The sequence below is a fragment of the Corythoichthys intestinalis genome, chromosome 14, assembly GCF_030265065.1.
Source record: "Corythoichthys intestinalis isolate RoL2023-P3 chromosome 14, ASM3026506v1, whole genome shotgun sequence".
NCBI lineage: Eukaryota > Metazoa > Chordata > Actinopteri > Syngnathiformes > Syngnathidae > Corythoichthys > Corythoichthys intestinalis.
The window spans coordinates 4,256,171-4,277,796 of record NC_080408.1 but is presented as its reverse complement, the minus strand read 5'-3'; the positions used below and the strand labels follow the sequence as shown (position 1 = coordinate 4,277,796).

General features: G+C 42.6%; 1 protein-coding gene and 3 non-coding genes across 6 annotated transcripts in view; 3 read left to right on the top strand and 1 right to left on the bottom strand.

Annotated features, from left to right (window-relative positions):
- Positions 1-21,626, bottom strand: part of LOC130930102 (ATP-dependent 6-phosphofructokinase, platelet type-like) — a 74,788-nt gene that overhangs the window by 4,810 nt on the left and 48,352 nt on the right. The window contains exons 14-18 of one of the 3 annotated variants that reach the window (XM_057857833.1): positions 11,751-11,821; positions 11,494-11,581; positions 4,512-4,664; positions 1,692-1,844; positions 1,411-1,575 (exon numbers count right to left, since the gene is read on the bottom strand). In XM_057857833.1, the coding sequence (XP_057713816.1) occupies positions 1,411-1,575; positions 1,692-1,844; positions 4,512-4,664; positions 11,494-11,581; positions 11,751-11,821 (630 nt within the window). The remainder of the gene's footprint in view (positions 1-1,410; positions 1,576-1,691; positions 1,845-4,511; positions 4,665-11,493; positions 11,582-11,750; positions 11,822-21,626) is intronic. The other 2 variants (XM_057857831.1, XM_057857832.1) reach the window with 2 other exon arrangements.
- Positions 14,965-15,056, top strand: trnar-ucu (transfer RNA arginine (anticodon UCU)). The gene is given in 2 exon segments: positions 14,965-15,001; positions 15,021-15,056. It is a non-coding gene; the product is annotated as a tRNA-Arg (tRNA).
- On the top strand, positions 18,324-18,415 carry trnar-ucu (transfer RNA arginine (anticodon UCU)). The gene is given in 2 exon segments: positions 18,324-18,360; positions 18,380-18,415. It is a non-coding gene; the product is annotated as a tRNA-Arg (tRNA).
- On the top strand, positions 20,067-20,158 carry trnar-ucu (transfer RNA arginine (anticodon UCU)). The gene is given in 2 exon segments: positions 20,067-20,103; positions 20,123-20,158. It is a non-coding gene; the product is annotated as a tRNA-Arg (tRNA).

Genomic DNA, 21,626 nt, shown 5'->3' with positions numbered 1-21,626 from the left:
CACAAAACACATGTAGACCTGTTGGGTGAACTCCCATGCACCCTTAGAGGACCCTGCCGAGGGTGTCGAGCTGGTCCACTGTTCCACGGCCGGGAGGAAAACCACACTGCTCCTCCTGAATCCGAGATTCGACTTCCTGACGGACCCTCCTCTCCAGCACCCCTGGATAGACTTTACCAGGGAGGCTGAGAAGTGTGATCCCTCTATAATTGGAACACAACCTATGGTCCCCCTTGTTAAAAAGGGGGACCGCCCGAGTCTGCCAATCCACAGGCACTGTCTTGCCACCGAGGAGCTTTCCAATCATCTCAGTGATTTCAACCCCAGAGATCGGAGAGCCCACCTCGGAGTCGTCAGATTCTGCTCCCTCAAAGGTAGGCGTGTCGGTGGAATTGAGGAGGTCTTCGAAGTATTCTGCCCACCGACTTACGACGTCCAGAGTCGAGGTCAGCATACCCTATCTTGACTATACGCAGTATTAATGGTGCACTGCTTTCCTCACCTCAGATGCCGAATGGTGTACCAGAATTTCCTCGAATCCGTCCGGAAGTTGTTTTCCATGGCCTCGCCATCTCCTTCCGTGTCCGAGTTTTTTCCCCGGTGACCACCGAAGCTGCAGTCCGCTTGGCCAGCTGGTACCTATCAGCTGCCTCCGGAGTTCCACAGGCCAAAAAGGCCCGGTAGGTCTCAGTCTTCAGCTTGACGGCATCCCTTACCGCTGGTGTCCACCAGCAGGTTCGGGGATTGCCGCCACGACAGGCACCAACTACCTTAAGGCCACAGCTCCAATCGGCCGCCTCAACATTAGAGGTACTGAACATGGCCCACTTGTACTCAATGTCCCCTACTTCCTCTGGGACGAGGCAGAAGTTCTGCCTGAGTTGGGTGTTGAAACTCTTTCTGACAGGGGATTCTGCTAGACAGTCCCCGCAGACCTGCTCCGTGAGCCATCACCTTATCATGGTGGAGAGGTTTGCGTATCCCAATGACCCTAGGAGCTATGTTGTCTGGGGCTTTAAACCCCTGGCAGGGTCACCCATGGTTCTAGGTGAGGGGCCAGTCAAAGCATGGCTCAAAATGACCCCTTATGATAATCAGTCACTTTCCATTTAATTTGGGGCATTTTTGGGTCACCTCCTGTTAATTATGGGGCATTTCAGGTCGTTTGCAGCCCAAAAGAATAGACAGCAACTCAAACTCAACTGGAACTGGTATTTTTGTTCGATTCAGTTTTGGTTTGTATCATTTTCGATGTGTTGTGACACAACAGTTGCCCCATCCTGTTCAAAATGAACATTTCAATTAGCTGGTAAATATTTCTCCAGTTGCTACCAAATCATATAAAATATATGAAAGGATTTCCTTCATTGTTCAATTTAACGACTCACCAAAGAGCAAGTGGACACTTACCTGCAGGTCTCGGATGTCGAAGGGTTCCTCGTAGATGTAGACGGTGTCCGCCCCCGCCGCCAGCCCGCCCACAGTGGCCAGGTATCCGCAGTAGCCCCCCATGGTCTCGATGATAAAAACCCTCCGCTTGGTGCCGCTCGCCGACTGCTTGATGCGGTCGCAAGTCTGCCGACGACCACACGAGTCATTTCAAAAGTCAGTCGCGTGACCGTACGAGAGGACGGTGCACCAACAAATCGTGCAAAAGCAGCGCGTGTTTGCATGCGGGGTACGCCGCTTACCTCCACCAGGGCGTTGATGGAAGTGTCGGCCCCGATGCTGAGGTCGGTGCCGGGCACGTTGTTGCTAATGGTGGCAGGCAGCATGCACAGCGGCACGCAAAATTCTTCAAAGCGGGCTCGAGCCTCAAAAAGCTGCAGGACAGACTCAAAGGCCTGCCGGACATTGTGCCGCGTTACACTCGGACAGCGCCATGACTAAATGTGCCTTTGTGTTCATGTCTTTATGTGTATTGGCTCTCTCCACTTGACATGTAAGCTGATTTCCAATTGGGCAATACACCTTCGTTCATTCGATGTCAGTCCTCCCCGAAACCTGCCTCTAATTTGGGGAAATATATTCACACACCTAGGAGAAAAATCCCCTATTGAAGACTGTCCTACAAAGAGGAGGCGCTACTGAGCTATGCAGCCATGTCCTTATCCAGAACCAAAATGAACTGGGTCAATTTGACCAAGTGTGCCAGATTTTGTGGCTCTGTAAGCTGCCTAAGTCCCTGAAGAAATCGACTTCCTTTTCATGGCGAACAAAGGGTCGTCACGGCAATACACAGGTGGACATGTGCCTAAAACTGAGTATTACAAAAGGTCTTGTAACTGAAATGACCAATCTGAAAAGAACTGGACATGTACAAGTAAGATGAGTGACTTTCTGTTGCCACCAGTTGGCGCTGCAGGGTTAATGCAAACGACCCCTACAGGACCCATCAGGGTACGACTCTCACCAAAGACGGGAAATTTGGTGCACCTTGCCCAAACCAAGTCTGCGAATGGAAACTCACAATTTTGATAACTTTAGATCTAATATGTCTCATGAACAGTCTCACCATGTTTGGGTATGATCCAACTATCCCCCTAGGCACCAAGGTCTCAAATGTGCACCCTTTAAATCGATTAAAAAAAGTCACACTCAATCCAAAAATACCCAATTCCTGTTATGCCAAGCTGCATGTATGTGCAGATTTTGGTGAGTTTTTGAGCATGTTAAGGCCTCAATTTCTGCTTGCACTAGTTGGTGATACAGAGCTGATGCAAATGCCCCCTAAAGGATCCTTCAGGGTATGGCTCTCGCCAAACAAAGGAAGTTCAGTGCAGATATGTTGTATGTCTGCCAAGTTATGACTGTTCAAAATTTGTGGCGAGACAAAATGGCGACGGTCATTTTCACTTTCCTATGTGGACCCTTCTGCTTCAACAAAACCTCAATATTTTTCATCAGGCACCTGAACACGTCAACAGCAACAAGTCTTAAGGCTCCCCTGATGCAGGTTTGAGGTCAATTGATTTTTTTTCCCCTTGGAGGAGGAGCCTGTCTAGTAAAAACTGGCGTTTCCTGTTTACAGCAAGTGGCCCCAGGCCTAATGGGTAAGATTTCAAAGCAGTTGTGTCCAGGCTGGGATACCTCTTATACATGCCAGATATGAAAAAGACTGAACCTTGTATCAGGGAGTTATTTGTCATTAACTGAATTTGGCGTGTTGCCAAAAAAATGGATGACTTTGGCACTCAGTCCAGGTCAGGCCTGTGAATGAAAACTCACCATTTTCATAACTTAAGATATGTCTCATGAACACTCTCACCAATTTTGAGGAGGATCCAACTAACTCCCTCGGTGCCAATGTATTGGATATGCTACCTGTAACTAGATATAAATTTCACATTCAATCCAAAATACCCTATTTCCTGTTAGGTCTGGAATATGGGTGCAGTTTTTTTTTACAAGGTATCGACTCCCCATATTTCTCCGCTCTACCTTAAAAAAAACCTAATAGGAGAGGCCTTTTGAAAATTTCAAGGGGGCCCCACTGAGCCATTTTGTTACGTTTGTTTCGCAAGTTTGCCAAATTATCGAAATCTACGCCAATTTACGTGCAAATTTTGGTGAGTTTTCAAGCATGGCATTTTCATTTGCCATGAAAAAAAAAATAATCCTTTGCATTACAAAAGGGCTGTCGGGTCAGTTGGTACTCGGGCTCTCATTAATTGTTTCTTTTCATGTCAAAACAAAATATTTCACTATGCAGAGGTTTTAAAAAGACAATATAGACAGTTTTGAGGTTAACAATGTCTCTTAAAGATTCATCAAAATGACTGTCAATCCATTTGATTATTCATTAGTTGTCGATAACTCGTTTTGTCATGGAAGGCCTAGTTATCTGTCAACACGTTACAGTGCTGACGTGACCTGATAAAAGCGCGCTCCCGTTTTAGCCGGTCCTTCAACGTCACATTTCACTCACACGCTGTGTGGAAAACCACTACGACCTTCATCCCGCAGCCTTTGTTGCCCAAACAACACAGGAGCCAAGCCAAAGTCACGACAACATACCACTGCATGCGACACACTTACCTGAATTTAGCTTAACGCTACTTGATCGTATTGGGGACTACAGTGTACATGACAGTTTGTGGCACTTTTTGAGGTATCCATAGACTTTCTATTATGTCGTTGCCTTGCGACCGTTTTATCAACATTTACTAGCTAGCGCAGCGCTAAAAAGCTAGACATGATCATCAATTCTGGTTAGGATGTCACAACCAGAATTGCTGACAATAAGTGGGCAATCCCTGATTTTCTACGGTGGAATGGTAAGAAACAGCCAGATTTGATTTCCAAATTAGTTTTCTACATGTTAAATTACATCAGTTCATATACAAGCTGGAAGATGACCAATCAGGCGAGAGTTCAAAACCAAGCTGCCTGAATAGGTTTGAAGCATCTGTTGTGAGCGCTCAGTCATCAGACCAGGGCAGCTGTCGTGCTGTGCACTCAACACACGCATGCGCACACAAACATGCACGTGCACGGCCATCACGACTTACGTCCGTGATGGCGTTGAGCGCCGTGTCGGAACCGATGCTGAGGTCCGAGCCCGGTATATTGTTGGACACCGTGGCGGGGACCATCACCATGGGCACGCACAGTTCCGCGTATTTGTCCCGGGCTGACGAAAGTTCCAGTAATCCCATGTAGGCCTGCAACGGTCAGAGCCGGAATTCCGTTGACGAGCCCAATTTACATGTACAACACGTAGTGTCCGGTGATTTCAGGCTCATTCATAATTAAAAATATACTATATTGTGATTTAAAATGGCCAGTATCGCGATTGGAGATTATTTTCCGTCTCCCAAAGCAATACTTCCTTTGAGTTTTGTGGCCCCACACATAGAAAAATTCCAGAAAACTAGCCAAAGAAATAGCAAATACACTAAGTTTAGCTAAACAACATTAGCATCTACTAGTTTGGCTCGTGACGGAAAATATATCAACAAGAAGGATTATTTTCAAACTATTCTAGCGGAAATGGAAGTTTGTCTTTTAATTTGCGAACTGAAACCCGCAAATTCTTTCCCCCAATTTCCAGGTTGGTCGACAGTCACTTCTTGTTGGCCACGTTTTAAACATGAGGACGCACTCTCAAAGTATTAATTTGTTTCACATAAATGAGCCTTTTGTAGAATTTTGGGGTACACACAAAAGAAAACGTGAAAGAAAATTCCATAAACCAGCCAAAGAAATAGCAGATAAGCTAAGTTTAGCTAAACAACATTAGCATCTGCTAGTCTGGTTCATGAAACAAAAGACGTCAACATGAAGGACTACTTTCCAATTATTCAGTTTGTCGTTCACTTTGCTAAATGAAACTTGCTAAATTTTTCCCTATTTCCAGGAGTTAGTTATTGGTGGTCGGGTTTTAAACATAAGGAAAATCTCATAGTGTCAATCTGTTTCACATAAATGAGCCTTCAGAAGAATTTTGTGGTACACACGAAAGAAAACGTGAATGAAAATTCCAGAAACTAGCCAAAGAAATAGCAGATAAGCTAAGTTTAGCTAAACAACATTAGCATCTGCTAGTTTGGTTGATGAAACAAAAGACGTCAACATGAAGGACTACTTTCCAAGTATTCAGTTTGTCGTTCACTTTGTTAAATGAAACTTGCTAAATTTTTCCCTATTTCCAGGAGTTAGTTCTTGGTGGTTGGGTTTTAAACATAGGAAAAATCTCATAGTGTCGATTTGTTTCACATAAATGAGCCTTCCGCAGAATTTTGTGGTACACACAAAAGAAAACGTGAAAGAAACATCCATAAACTAGCCAAAGAAAGCAGATAAGCTAAGCTTAGCTAAACAACATTAGCATTTACTAATTTGGTTCATGACACAAAAGACATCAACATGAAGGAAAAACAAGCTAACGAGTGGCTTCATGGCAAAAATAAACAATGTTGCTGGGGCTGCAGTTAAGGGAGAGAGCCAATCACAATGCACAAACACAAAGAACTCAAAATGTTAGATTTCTGTCTTGAAAACCTAACCATAGCTTAAAACCCTGTTTATAAATAAAATTGCTAGCTTTTGCTTTAAATTTTACGACTGACTTGCAACTCTACTTTCATACTGTAAGCCAGTCTTTAAACATTTAGAGTCCCACTGTCATGTCAAAAGTTTCTTTACTGAATATGAATAAGCTACAGTCCGCAGTTGTTTTGTTTTTTTGTAAGTAATTGATTGCAGTACTTTCATAAGAAATGATTTATGCAGGTAGTCCCCAGGTTACGAACGAGTTCCGTTCCTACGCTGGCGACGCAACCCGAATTTCCTCGTAAATCGGAATTAACCCTTAAAAAATAACTATCCAAAATGTCCAAAAGTATTTTATTTTGTTTAATGACGGACGAACACTGCCCTCTGGTGGCAGTGTTGGATATGGCCGGACTGTTGCGCCGGCTTCTATGACTGAGCAGGAGACTCATCTAACATGGATATAGGACAGCTGCCCTCTCTAATATGCAGTGGGGCAAATAAGTATTTAGTCAACCACTAATTGTGCAAGTTCTCCCACTTGGAAATATAATAGAGGCCTGTAATTGTCAACATGGGTAAACCTCAACCATGAGAGACAGAATGTGGAAAAAAAAACAGAAAATCAAATTGTTTGATTTTAAAGAATTTATTTGCAAATCATGGTGGAAAATAAGTATTTGGTCAATACCAAAAGTTCCTCTCAATACTTTGTTATGTACCCTTTGTTGGCAATAACGGAGGCCAAACGTTTTCTGTAACTCTTCACAAGCTTTTCACACACTGTTGCTGGTATTTTGGCCCATTCCTCCATGCAAATCTCCTCTAGAGCAGTGATGTTTTGGGACTGTCGTTGGGCAACACGGACTTTCCACTCCCTCTACAGATTTTCTATGGGTTAAGATCTGGAGACTGGCTAGGCCACTCCAGGACCTTGAAATGCTTCTTACGAAGCCACTCCTTTGTTGCCCTGGCTGCGTGTTTGAATCATTGTCATGCTGAAAGACGCAGCCACGTCTCATCTTCAATGCCCTTGCTGATGGAAGGAGATTTTCACTCAAAATCTCTCGATACATGGCCCCATTCATTCTTTCCTTTACACAGATCAGTCGTCCTGGACCCTTTGTAGAAAAACAGCCCCAACGCATGATGTTTCCACCCCCATGCTTCACAGTGGGTATGGTGTTCTTCGGATGCAATTCAATATTCTTTCTCTTTCAAACACAAGAACCTGTGTTTCAACCAAAAAGTTATATTTTGGTTTCATCTAACCATAACACGTTCTCCCAATCCTCTTCTGGATCATCCAAATGCTCTCTAACAAACTGCAGACGGGCCTGGAAATGTACTTTCTCCAGCAGGGGGACACGTCTGGCAGTGCAGGATTTGAGTCCCTGGCGGCGCATTGTGTTACTGATAGTAGCCTTTGTTACTAAGGTCCCAGCTCTCTGTAGGTCATTCACTAGGTCCCCCCATGTGGTTCTGGGATTTTTGCTCACCGTTCTTGTTATCATTTTGACGCCACGGTTTTGCATGGAGCCCCAGATCAAGGGAGATTATCATTGGTTTTGTATGTCTTCCATTTTCTCATAATTGCTCCCACAATGGATTTCTTTACACCAAGAATTATACCTATTGCAGATTCTGTCTTCCCAGGTCGACAATTTTGTCTCTGGTGTCCTTCAACAGCTCTTTGGTCTTGGCCATAGTGGAGTTTGGAGTGTGACTGACTGAGATTGTGGACAGGTGTCTTTTTATACCGATATTGAGTTAAAACAGGTGCCATTAATACAGGTAACGAGTGGAGCCTCGTTAGACCTTGTTAGAAGAAGTCAGACCTCTTTGACAGCCAGAAATCTTGCTTGTTTGAAGGTGACCAAATATTTATTTTCCACTCTAATTTGGATTTTTTTTTTTAAATCAAACAATGTGATTTTCTATTTTTTTTTCTCCACATTCTGCCTCTCATGGTTGAGGTTTACCCATGTTGACAATTACAGCCCTCTCTAATCTTTTCAAGTAGGAGAACTTGCACTATTGGTGGTTGACTAAATACTTCTTTGCCCCACTGTATGTTTGTGTATGCATTTGTGTTTACGATAAGTTTAGAGCTGCAGTTTGTGAAGTTACGTGTGAGCGATTTGCTACAAAAATTGTACACACATTAGCATTCATAGCATTTAAGCTAGCAGACTTTTGCTAGGCAAATTAGGCTAATTCAATCTACTAAATTTACATTTCGATCAGACGAGATGGACGTTTGAACACCAATTGTTTTATGTCAGGTGTTTTATTGTTAAAATGTGTGTAGTTTTGAACATAGGTGTACATAAGGGTGCTACAGCTTTAACAATTGTCAAAAGTGAAGGAAGGAAAAAGCTTAAAAAACACAATTGCCTTGTTTGCTGATGGTCAATCTGAACAACTTCCCGTTTAGTGAGGACGGAACACGTCAAATTACCGTAATTTTTGGACTATAAGCCGCCACCCACCAAATTTGACACAAAAAGGACATTTGTTCATAGATAAGCCGCAGCTTTCCTCACTGTATTATGGGATATTTACACCAAAATATATTAACCGGTAACACTTTATTTGACAACGGCATCATAAGACTGTCATAAGACAGAATGAAACACCATGAAGCTTTGAAACTTCAAAACTTCATTGCTTCATGAAGATTCATTTCGTCCACACTGCTCGCTTGGGGGAGCTAACTAACCTCTGCTGCCACCTGTTGTCAACACTGTTGTCATCCAACATGCCTCCTAACATGCATTGCAGCGCTACAGATGTAAACAACAATCAAAATTCATGTTTAGTGCTAATTATTTATTTATTTACTGTTCCGATTGTTTAATTATTTGCTGGTTATGATATTTGACATCTGTAATAAGCATTTATTAGTGCTCATGACAGTGTCATGTCATAATTATGACGGTCTTATGACACTCTTATGACGCCACTGTCAAATAAATCGTTTCTTACTAACCCAGACAAATCAACAAATAAGCCGCACTGGACTATAAACCGAATGATTCAAAATAAGGGGAAAAAAAATAGCGGCTTATTATGGGGCGCCGTTTGTAAAGCAGCACATGCTGAAAATTGCGACATTTTCCCACATTTAGCGCCACACAGTGTTTAAAATGTGGTGTCAAATTTTTAGAGTCACTTTTTTTGCACATTAAAACATTATTTAGCAACTTAAATATTTATTTTTAAATAAAGTTTTGGACATGGTTGTTTAAATCCAGAACTAAATATTTAATTTAAATCTTAAATTTATGTCCTGCATCCTGAATGTTAAATCTGGAAACGGTTGGAACTAAATATTTAGCTTAATATGCAAATTCAAATGATTGAAGACCGGAAGTAACAAAATAAAAGCTGGCGCACACAAAATACTCTTTCAATAGTTTCCCCTAAATGTGTATTTTAGCTATATATTGTTATAATCACAATGACTCATGTCCAAGAGCCGACCGACTGCCACCGTTGAGTAGGTTTTATTCATTTTTAATCAACGTAAACAGACAGTCTGAGCTGCTCCAGCTTTTATTTTGTTACTTCCGGTCTCCAGTCACGTGAATTTGCATATTAAGCTAAATATTTAGTTCCAACCGTTTCCAGATTTAACATTTAGGATATAGGATATAAATTTATGATTTAAATTAAATATTTAGTTCTGGATTTAAACAGTCAGGTCTAAAATTTCTTATTAAAAAATAAATATTTAAGTTGCTAAATAGCGTTGTAAATGTGCCAAAAAAAAAAAAAAAATTTAAACACTGGGTGGCGCTAAATGTGAGAAAATGTCGTAATTTTCAGCATATAATGCTTTACAAACGGCGCCCAATGGCTTATTATCAGACGATTATTGTAATAAAGTTAAACATAAGAGACATTGTGGTACAATATAATGCTGTTTACGCAGTTAAAAACAATAACAACAAAAAAACGACAAGAGACAAAATGGCGGAAGAGACTCCGGCGTCGTGAGGTCGCAATCACGTAAGTCGAATCCGTCGTAACCCGGGGACGACCTGTATTTGCAATGCTTTATCTAGTTTTGAAAAATGACTATTTAATGTTAGTGTGTAGGCACCTAAGCGCTGTTAGCAATGCAGTGAACGCTAATGTTTCAGTTGTATTAGCAAGAAAAGTGTGAACAGAACAGTAATATTTCCGGCTTTAACGGTAAAATTACTCCAGAAATCAGGACTTTCTTCATCTTCTAACTAGTGGTGGGAACCTATTGGTACCTCACGATAACAATAATGTCACAAACTAACTTTGCTTCCCTATTCCTAACTTTCAAACCCTGACGCTAGCATAAATGTATACCTGAATTTAAAGAACTCGGCTGTAAAACTGAAAATGACGTGTGATGGACATCAACAATGTGAACATTTAAAAATGACAACGTTTCATTATGCGTACAAGACAAACAACAACAACAAAGTTTTTGTACAGTGATATGAAAAAGTATCTGAACCTTTTGAAATTTCTCACATTTCTGCATAAAATCACCATCAAATGTGAGCTGATCTTTGTCAAAATCACACAGATGAAGAAACAGTGCCTGCTTTAACTAAAACCACCCAAACATTTATAGGTTTCCATTTTTTAATGAGGATAATATGCAAACAATGACGGAAGGGGAAAAATAAATAAGTGGACCATCACATTTAATATTTTGTGGCCTCCCTTTGGCAGCAATAACTTCAACCAGACGCTTCCTGTAGCTGCAGATCAGTCTGGCACATCGATCAGGACTGTGACAGTGATTTCTGTAAGTCTTTGGCAGACACTCTAGGGTTTTTTTTTACTTCTCTGAGTATTCTGCGCTGAACTCTTGGCGTCAGCCTTGGTGAGAAGCAACAGTGCCAAACTCGCTTCATTTGTAGACAACTTCTTTGACTGTCAATTGATGAAAATCCAGACTTTTAGAGATGGTTGTATATCCTTTCCCAGTTTCATAGAAATCAACAATCCTTGATCGCAGGTCCTTAGACAGCTCTTTTGACAGAGCCATGATGCACATAAGACAATGCTTCTCATCAAGACAATTCTTATCAGGTGTGTGTTTTATAGTGGGCAGGGCAGCTTTAAACCACTCATCAGTGATTGGGAACACACCTGACTTAAATTGTTTGGTAAAAATGGTTTTCAATTGCTCTTTAAGTCAACTTCACTTACTTATTTTTCACCCTTCTGTCATTGTTTGCATGCTATCCTCATTAAAATATGAAAACCTATAAATGTTTGGGTGGTTTTAGTTAAAGCAGACACAATTTTTTCATCTGTGTGATTTTGACAAAAATCGGATCAAATTTGATGGTGATTTTATGCAAAAATGTGAGAAATTCCAAAAGGTTCAGATAGATTTTCATACCACTGTACATAACAAACCAAACATTTTTATCCTTACCACTAGCTATGCGCAAGAAACTTCATGAATACTACTAATGAGTATTTCCAAAGGGTTTGAGTTACCTCAAATCCGCCTATGACGAGCAGCGCGTTGATGTTGTGGATCCTCATCTGCTCGGCGATCTTGTCCAAATGTTTACCGGGAAGCGTTCTATGACAGAATGTGACAAATGACTCAGATTACAGTGAAAACATTATTAGTGCTTAACTCAAATCAGTTAAGATGGGGCGAATTTGTGTGTACAAAATTGAATAGAAACCATAAAATCACCCAAAAATATTAATGCCATACGAAAAGTGGAGTTCTATTTATAATGTACCTTTTTGTGCCAAGTAGTGAGCCGCCTTGACCCGTCCAGCCTCCGACGTCGCCCCACTTGATCTCCTTGATCTGATTATCAAAGCGAAAATAGCACAAGATAATAACCAATCAATCTATCTACAGAAACTAGGGATGTCCCTGATCAGAGTACGTGATCGGAAAACAGGCCAGATCGTTCTTTCGCTGCCATCCCTCCCACTTCAAACTGATTGGACGTCTATGGTTCTCAATGGCAGCCATTGAGTTAACAGAGACACTATTCCTGTGAAAGATTTTGCTAACAAATTAATGGTTCCTTTTTAGACCGCGACACCTTTTTAGAAAGATATACAGTGGGGAAAATAAATATTTAGTCAACCACCAACTGTGCAAGTTCTTCCACTTGAAAAGATTACAGAGGCCTGTAATTGTCAACATTGGTAAACCTCAACCATGAGAGACAGAATGTGGGGGAAAAAAACAGAAAATCACATTGCTTGATTTTTAAATAATTTATTTGCAAATTAGAGTGGAAAATAAGTATTTGGTCACCTACAAACAAGCAAGATTTCTGGCTGTCAAACAGGTCTAACTTCTTCTAACGAGGTCTAACGAGGCTCCACTCGTTACCTCTATTAACGGCACCTGTTTTAATTGATTATCGGTATAAAAGACACCTTTCCACAACCTCAGTCAGTCACACTCCAAACTCCACTATGGCCAAGACCAAAGAGCTGCCGAAGGACACCAGAGACAAAATTGTATACCTGCACCAGGCTGGGAAGACTGAATCTTTAATAGGTAAAACGCTTGGTGTAAAGAAATCAACTGTGGGAGCAATTATTAGAAAATGGAAGACATACAAGACCACTGATAATCTCCCTTGATCTGGGGCTCCATGCAAGATCTCACCCCGTAGCATCAAAATGATAATAAGAACGGTGAGCAAAAATCCCAGAACCACACGGGGACCTAGTGAATGAACTACGTACATAGAGCTTGGACCACAGTAACAAAGGCTACTATCAGTAACCCAATGCGCCGGCAGGGGCTCAAATCGTGCACTGCCAGACGTGTCCCCCTGCTAAAGAAAGTACACGTCCAGGCCCGTCTGCGGTTCGCTAGAGAACATTTGGATGATCCAGAAGAGGACTGGGAGAATGTATTATGGTCAGATGAAACCAAAATAGAACTTTTTGGTAGAAACACAGGTTCTCGTGGGCGGAGGAGAAAGAATACTGAATTGCATCTGAAGAACACCATACCCACTGTGAAGCATGGGGGTGGAAACATCATGCTTTGGGGCTATTTTTCTGCAAAGGGACTAGGATGACTGATCTGCGTAAAGGAGACAATGAATGGGTCCATGTATCGAGAGATTTTGAGTGAAAATCTGCTTCCATCAGCAAGGGCATTGAAGATGAGACGTAGCTGGGTCTTTCAGCATGACAATGATCCCAAACACACAGCCAGGGCAACAAAAGAGTGGCTTCATAAGAAGTATTTCAAGGTCCTGGAGTGGCCTAGCCAGTCTCCAGATCTCAACCCCATAGAAAATCTGTGGAGGGAGTTGAAAGTCCGTGTTGCCCAACGACAGCCCCAAAACGTCACTGCTCTAGAGGAGATCTGCATTGTCCTCCATTATTGCCAACAAAGGGTACATTACAAAGTATTGAGATGAACTTTTGGTATTGACCAAATACTTATATCCCACCATGATTTGCAAATCAATTTAAAAATCAAAAAATGTGATTTTCTGTTTTTTTTTTCCACATTCTGTCTCTCGCGGTTGAGGTTTACCCATGTTGACAATTACAGGCCTCTCTAATATTTTCTAGTGGGAGAACTTGCACAATTAGTGGTTGACTAAATACTTATTTGCCCCACTGTACCGATTCTTGTTAGGAGCATATTGATAACCTTTTAGGATACAAAGTGTCACAATACATCACCATTTTGATATTTTGTCACACCTTAAGCGCTGATGCTATATTCCGTTAAGTGCCAACGTTGAACTTGGGTGCATCACGACATCACGTCGGCATCCGCACTCTCTTGCTTATCTCCACCTCGTGCTTGGTGCCATTTGTCACGCTGACCTGTGTGGAATGTTTCTTTCCATCAGGTTTAATTTAGCAATGGCCAGTTCTATTTAACTCACACATTAGCATGCTAAATTGATCTCTAATCCTGCCTTGGAGATGACTTTTGGGAGAAAAGTCAGTCACAGTTAGAACTAGGGGTGGGAACCTCTCAGTAGCTCACGATAAGATTTGCGATACAAAGCTCACGATCTCCCGTTATAGTGATTATCGATACTTGGGTTAGGAAAACATTCTAGGATATTCTACAAAACAGCTAGTAAACAGAAAAACAAGGTATTTTCATCAGGGTTTGCTGGGTCTGCTGTTAATTGGAATGGGTTTATCACCAGTAAATGTTAGCCCTAACCCTAATCAGTAGACGTCCAAGCTGTTTGAACTGGAATTTGGGGGATTTTCATGTCATTTCCTGTTGGTTTTCGTTTACTTCCTTTTCCTTTATGGGCATTTACGGGTCACTTCCTGTTGATTTTGGAGCATTTACAGGTGACTTCCGGCTGATTTTGTGGCTTTTACAGGTGATATCCTGTTGATTTTGGGTTACTGAAAAGGCAGTGAATCACAGGAAGTCACCTGTAAATGCCCTTTTGGTATGTTACGTTATTTCGTGTAGATTTTTGGTTAATTCCTTAGCCTTTGGGGCATTTACGGGTCATTTCCTGTTGACTTTGGGTTACTGAAAAGGAAGAATGTCACCAAATGTATAGAAAGTGACCTGTAATTGCCTCAAAAAGAATGGCTGAAAATACTCTGGTTTCAGTGTGAAGTCAGTATATATCTTGCCTAATGCAATCATGTCCATAAATGGAGTTGTTTTTCACAGAAAACCGCTGACAGTTAGTTTTGCTATTTTTGAGCTATTTTGTAAGATGAGTTAATCACCAAACAGATACACCTCCTCATCTGTACAGCATATAGGCAGCGCCAAGCTCTCTGTTCAGTGTGCATTTCTCTACACAGCTTTTGTTCTGTGATTGAATGCACCCAGAAATTTCTGAAATTGAAACTGTGCAGTAATGATCTCTTGCCTCCAGGCTTTTATTTAGCAATCCAGTCTACCCGTCTTACCTGAATTGAAAACGAACCTGAAAGACTGCCTCCAACAAGTGCCATTGACAGTAGTAGATAACAGGCTCTGTGGCGCAATGGACAGCGCATTGGACTTCTAAGCTATTTACAAAGAAGCAATTCAAAGGTTGTGGGTTCGAGTCCCACCAGAGTCAAGCTCTTTCTGGTCTTCAAGCATGTCCCCGAATGAAATCAACAGGAAGTAGCCTGTATGTTCCCTAAATTGACCAATAATCACATAGTGACCCAGAAATTACTTAGAATCAACTCAAAATCACCCAAAATGTGCAACAATACTACTAAATTATATGGGGGGAAAAAAGTGGCCCGAAATCTACAGGAAGTAAGCCCAAAAACAACATGAGGTGACCTAGAAACGTCCCAAAAATAAACAGGAAGTGACCTGCAGATTCTTTAGAATCAACTGGATCTGACCCAAAATGTGCAGGATGTGACCTTAGAATGACCCAAATTATGAAAAAGTGGCCAAAATAAACTGAAAGTGACCCACAAGTGCCCCCCAAATACAGGAAGTGACCCGTTATTATGATTATCAATACATCCATCCATCCATCCATCCATTATTTTCCGCTTAGTCCGGGGTCGGGTCGCGGGGCAGCAGCTTTAGCAGGGAAGCCCAGACTTCCCTCTCCCCAGCCACTTCAGCCAGCTCCTCCGGAGGGATTCCAAGGCGTTCCCAGGCCAGCCGAGCGACATAGTCTCTCCAGCGTGTCCAACGGGGCCTCCCGCCGATGAGACATTCCCGGAACACCTCTTCAGGGAGGCGTCCAGGAGGCATCCGAACCAGATGCCCGAGCCACCTCAACTGGCTCCTCTCAATGCGGAGGAGTAGCGGCTCGACACCAAGCCCCTCCCAGATGATCGGGCTTCTCACCCTATCTCTAAGGGAGAGCCCGGACACCCTGCGGAGGAAACTCATTTCGGCCGCTTGTATCCGGGATCTTGTTCTTTCGGTCACAACCCACAGCTCGTGACCATAGGTGAGGGTAGGAACGTAGTTCCACCGGTAAATCGAGAGCTTCGCCTTTTGGCTCATCTCCTTCTTCACCACAACGGACCACTGCAGACGCTGCACCCGCCTGCCAATCTCCCGCTCCCTCCTACCCTCACTCGTGAACAAGACCCCAAGATACTTGAACTCCTCCACTTGGGGCAGGATCACATGCCCGACCCGGAGAGGGCATGCCACCCTTTTCCGGCTAAGGACCATGGTCTCAGATTTGGAGGTACCGCTTCACACTCGGCTGCGAACCGCCCCAGTGAGAGTTGGAGGTCACGGCTTGATGAAGCCAACAGCACCACATCATCTGGAAAAAGCAGAGATGCAATGCTGAGGCCACCAAACCGGACACCCTCAACGCTTCGGCTGCACCTAGAAATTCTGTCCATAAAAATTATGAACAGAATCGGTGACAAAGGGCAGCCTTGGCGGAGTCCAATCCTCACTGGGAACGAATTCGACTTACTGCCGGCAATGCGGACCAGAATCTGACACCGGTCGTACAGGGACCGAACATCCCTTACCAAGGGGCTCGGTACCCCGTACTCCCGGAGCACCCTCCACAGGACTCCCCTAGGCACACGGTCGAACGCCTTCTCCAAATCCACAAAACACATGTAGACTGGTTGGGCGAACTCCCATGCACCCTCAAGGACCCTGCCCAGGGTGTAGAGCTGGTCCACTGTTCCACGACCGGGACGAAAACCACACTGCTCCTCCTGAATCCGAGATTCGACTTCCCGACGGACCCTCCCCTCCAGCACCCCTGAATAGAATTTACCGGGGAGACTGAGGAGTGTGATCACTCTATAATTGGAACACACCCTCCGGTCCCCCTTTTTAAAATGATCGATTATCGATACATGGGTCAGGAAATCATTCTAGGACATTCTACAAAACAGCTAGTAAACAGAAAAACAAACTATTTTCATCAGGGTTTGCTAGGTCTGCTGTTAATTGGAACGAGTTTATCACTAGTGGATGTCCAATTCGTTTGAAATAGGAGGTTGGCAGCGAATGAACATTTGTACCTAAACCCTAACCATTAACCAGGATAGTATATAATAGTTTAAATGGACCATAACACGGGAGAGCACCAATTTTTAATCACAAATATTCATATATTTGATTCTAATTAGTGGAGGTGGGCCCAAAGAGGATTAACCAAACAGATAAGTGAATGTTAAATGGTGTTATACTTATATCCTAACCCAATCCAAATCCTAACCTAACCCTAAACCCTATTTCTCGCCCTCCGGGAGAGGGAAGGGCCAAGTCCCCTACCTAACCATAGACCCCTAAACCCTAACCTAACCCTAAACCCTATTTCTCGCCCTCCGGGAGAGGGAAGGGCCAAGTCCCCTACCTAACCATAGACCCCTAAACCCTAACCTAACCCTAAACTCTAACCCTAACCTTTTGGGCTAGGAATTCTTTATTGTATCAAGAGCTTTTTTAAGAGTATTTATTAGAAAGGGGGAAGTTTTATTTGAAGTCGATGGATGTTCCTGTTGCCCGTGCTTTGTCACCCCTTTGCGGGGGATGACTTTTATTTTATACTGACCTAACCCTAACCCCATGCGAATAGTGAAACCAGTCTCTAACCTTAAGCCTTGGGGAACAGTGCGGATAGTGGAACCCACGCCTAATCATAACCGTTGGGGTATGGAAAATAGAAGATAGTAACAAAAATATTGAACCCCTACCCTTTTTCCTTACACTAACTCCAACCCCAGGGAATTAAACTATTCCAGTTGTGGGATTATTATGGAATTACGAAAATTAAAATAGTCAAAAATGTAATATTCAATTTATCCACAAGATGGCGGTTGCTAAAAACTAAACGGGACAGGGAATATCAGAATAAATAGACCACAACAAGGGAGACCGCCTAGTTTAATAACATCAACTCCATATAATGGATACTGCTTGGTATTAATGGACAGGGACGTCCCATTCTAGATGTAATAAGGAGAAAGAATTTTTGGTGACGGGCACATGCCCGAGCCATCCTTTAACATTACTTAACCGGCCAGTCGATGGATGAACCAGAGAATGTTATCGAGAGAGATTCCACAACTAACCCTAAACTCACCTAACCCTAAGTCTACAGCCCTTAGTGGTAGCTAATGTTAATTTGGGGCATTTGACGTCATTTCCTGTTGATTTTCAGTCACTTCCTTCTCCTTTTGGGGCATTTGCGGGTCACTTCATGTTGGTTTTGAGGCATTTACAGGTCACTTCCGGCTGATTTCGTGGCTTTTACAGGTGACATCCCGCAAATTTTGGGTTACTGGAAAGGAAGAATGTCCCCAAATGAATAGAAAGTGACCTGCTAATGCCTCACAAAGACTGGCTGAGAATTTTCTGTTTTCAGTGCCATTGACGACACTATCTGTCAGGCTCTGTGGCGCAATGGACAGCGCATTGGACTTCTAAGATACTCCCAAAGAAGCAATTCAAAGGTTGTGGGTTCGAGTCCCACCAGAGTCACACTCTTGCAAGTCTTCAACATGTCCTCAAATGAAATCAACATGTAGAAACCTCTGAATTCCCTAAAGTGCCCAATAATCAGGGAGTGACCCATTCCCTAACTGGAAATGACAGGTTGTGACCTGGGAATGCCATAAACTTGTATTTAAAAAAGTGGCCCACAAAAACAACATTAAGTGACCCTAAAAATAAATCAACATGAAGTGAACCGCAAATCCCCTAGATGTCAAACTGATTCCGGAAAGGGCCTAGTGGGTGCAGGTTTGCTTTCCAACCAATGAAGAGGACACCTTTTCACCAATTAGGTCTTTTACATGTGTAATCAGTAAAGTTTGTCAGGTGCTGCTTGTTTCAGCAGGAAGTTCATTGGTTAAACTCTCTGCGCGTTATCGGTTGGAACAAAATCCAGCACCCACTAGGCCCTTTCTGGAATCGGTTTGACACCTGTGCCCTAGAGTCAACTGAAACTTATCCAATAATGGCCTGAGAATGCACCAAAATTATTAAAAAGTGGCCAAAATAAACGGTATGTGGCCCCAAAACAACAGGAAGTGACCTGGAAATGTCCAATAATCAACAGGAAGTGACCAATCATCAGGGAGTTACCCGGAAATTCCCTAGAATCAACTAGAATTGATCAAAATGTGCAGGACATGTGAATGACCCAAAATTATGAAAAAGTGGCCGAGATAAATTGAAAGTGTCCCCGCCAAAAAAACAGGAACTGACCCAGGAATGTCCCAAAAAACAACAGGAAGTGACCAGCAAGTTCCCTAGAATCATCTGAAAGTGACCCAAATTGTGCAGGATGTGACCTGAGAATGACCCAACATTATGAAAAAGTGGCCAAAATAAACTGAAAGGGACCCTGAAATGTACCAAAATCAACAGGAAGTGACCAGTCATCAGGGAGTGACCCGGGAATTCTCAAGATTCAACTGGAACTGACCCAAAATGTGCAGGATGTCTGATAATGCCCCAAAACTGTGAAAAAGTGGCCAAAATAAACAGAAAGTGACCCACGAGTGCCCAAAAACAAAAGGAAGTGATGCGGAAATGTTCCAAAAATCAACAGGAAGTGACCCGCAAATTCCTTAGAATCTACTGGAACTGACCGAAACTGTACAGGATGTGGCCTGAGAATACCCCAAAATTATGAAAAAGTGGCCAAAATAAACAGAAAATGACCCAAAAATGCCCCCAAAGCAACAGAAAGTGACCCGGAAAAGTCCCAAAAGCAACAGGAAGTGACCAGTCATCAGGGAGTGACCCCGGAAATTCCCTAGAATCAATTGGAAATTATCAAAATGTGGAGGACGTGACGTGAAATGCCTCAAAATTTTGGGTTAGTGAAAAGGAAGTGACTCGAAATCAACAGGAAGTCACATGTAAATGCCCTTTTGGGCATATCACGTCAATTCCTGTTGGTTTTTGGTTAATTCCTTTTCGTTTGGGGGCATTTAAGGGTCACTTCCTGTTGATTTTGGGGCATTTACGGGTCACTTCCTATTGACTTTGTGTTACTGAAAAGGAAAATGTCCCCAAAAGAATAGGAAGTGCCTCAAAATATACAGGAAGTGACCTGTAAATGCCTACTACAGACTAGCTCTGAATGCTCTCTTTTGTCTGAAATGGACAGCTGCAGCCTACAGGCTCTGTGGCGCAATGGATAGCGCATTGGACTTCTAAGTTGTTGCCAACAAAGCAATTCAAAGGTTGTGGGTTCGAGTCCCACCAGAGTCGCATTTTTGCAAGTCTTCAAACATGTCCCCAAGTGAAATCAACAAAAAAATAACCTATTATATATAACCTAAAATTCCCTAAATTGACCAATCATCAGGCAGTGACTGAGAAATTCCCAAGAACCCCCAAGGAATGATCCAAAATGTGCAGGATGTGACATGGGAGTACCACAAAATAATATATAACTACTACAAAATTTTAAATAAAAAAGTGGCCCGAAATCTAATGGAAGAAACCCCAAAAACAACGGGAAGTGACCCGCAAAATCCCTAGAATCAACTGACCTAAAATGTCCAACATGTGACGTGAGAATGCCCCAAAATTATGAAAAAGTGGCCAAAATAAACTGAAAGTGACCCACAAATGCACCCCCAAAAAACAGGAAGTGACCCAGATATGTCCCAAAATTAACAAGAAGTGACCCGCAAATTCCCTAGAATTATTTGGAAGTGACCCAAACTGTGCAGGATATGACCTGAGAATGCCCCAAAATTATGAAAAAGTGGCCAAAATAAACTGAAAATGACCGACAAGTGGCCCCAAAACAACATGAAGAGACCCAGAATTGTCCCAAAATCAACAAGAAGTCACTAATTATCAGGGAGTGGCCCAGAAATTCCCTAGAATCATTTGGAAGTTACCCAAATTGTGCAACGAATCAACTGGAAATTATCCAAATGTGCAGGACGTGACCTGAGAATGACCCAAAATTACGGAAAAGTGGCCAAAATAAACTGAATGTGACCCACAAATGCCCCCCAAAAAACAGGAAGTAACCCAGAAATGTCCCATAAATTAACAGGGAATGACAAGCAAATTCCCTAGAATAATTTGGAAGTGACCTAAACTGTGCAGGATGTGACCTGAGAATGCCCCAAAATCATGAAAAAGTGGCCAAAATAAACTGAAGATGAACCACAAGCGGGTCCCCGAAAACAACATGAAGTGACCCAGAATTGTCCTAAAATTAACAGGAAGTGACCAATTATCAGGGAGTGACCCGGAATTTCCCTAAAATCATTTGCAAGTTACCCAAATTGTGCAACGAATCAACTGGAAATTACCAAAATGTGCAGGACGTGACCTGACAATGCCCCAAAATCATGAAAAAGTGGACAAAATAAACTGAAAATGGCCCGTAAGTGCCCCCAAAACAACAGGAAGCGACCCGGAAATGTCCCAAAATTAACAGGAAGTGACCAACTATCAGGGAGTGACCCGAAATTTCCCTAGAATCAACTAGTAATGATCAAAACGTGCAGGAAATTACCTGAGAATCACCCAAAATTATGAAATAGTGGCCAAAATAAACTGAAAGTGACCCACAGGTGCCTCCAAAAAACAGGAAGTTACCCAGAAATGTCCCAAAATCAACAGGAAGTGACCAACCATCAAGGAGTGACCCGGAAATTCCCTAGAATTACCTAGAAATGATCAAAATGGGCAGGACGTGACCTGAGAATGCCCC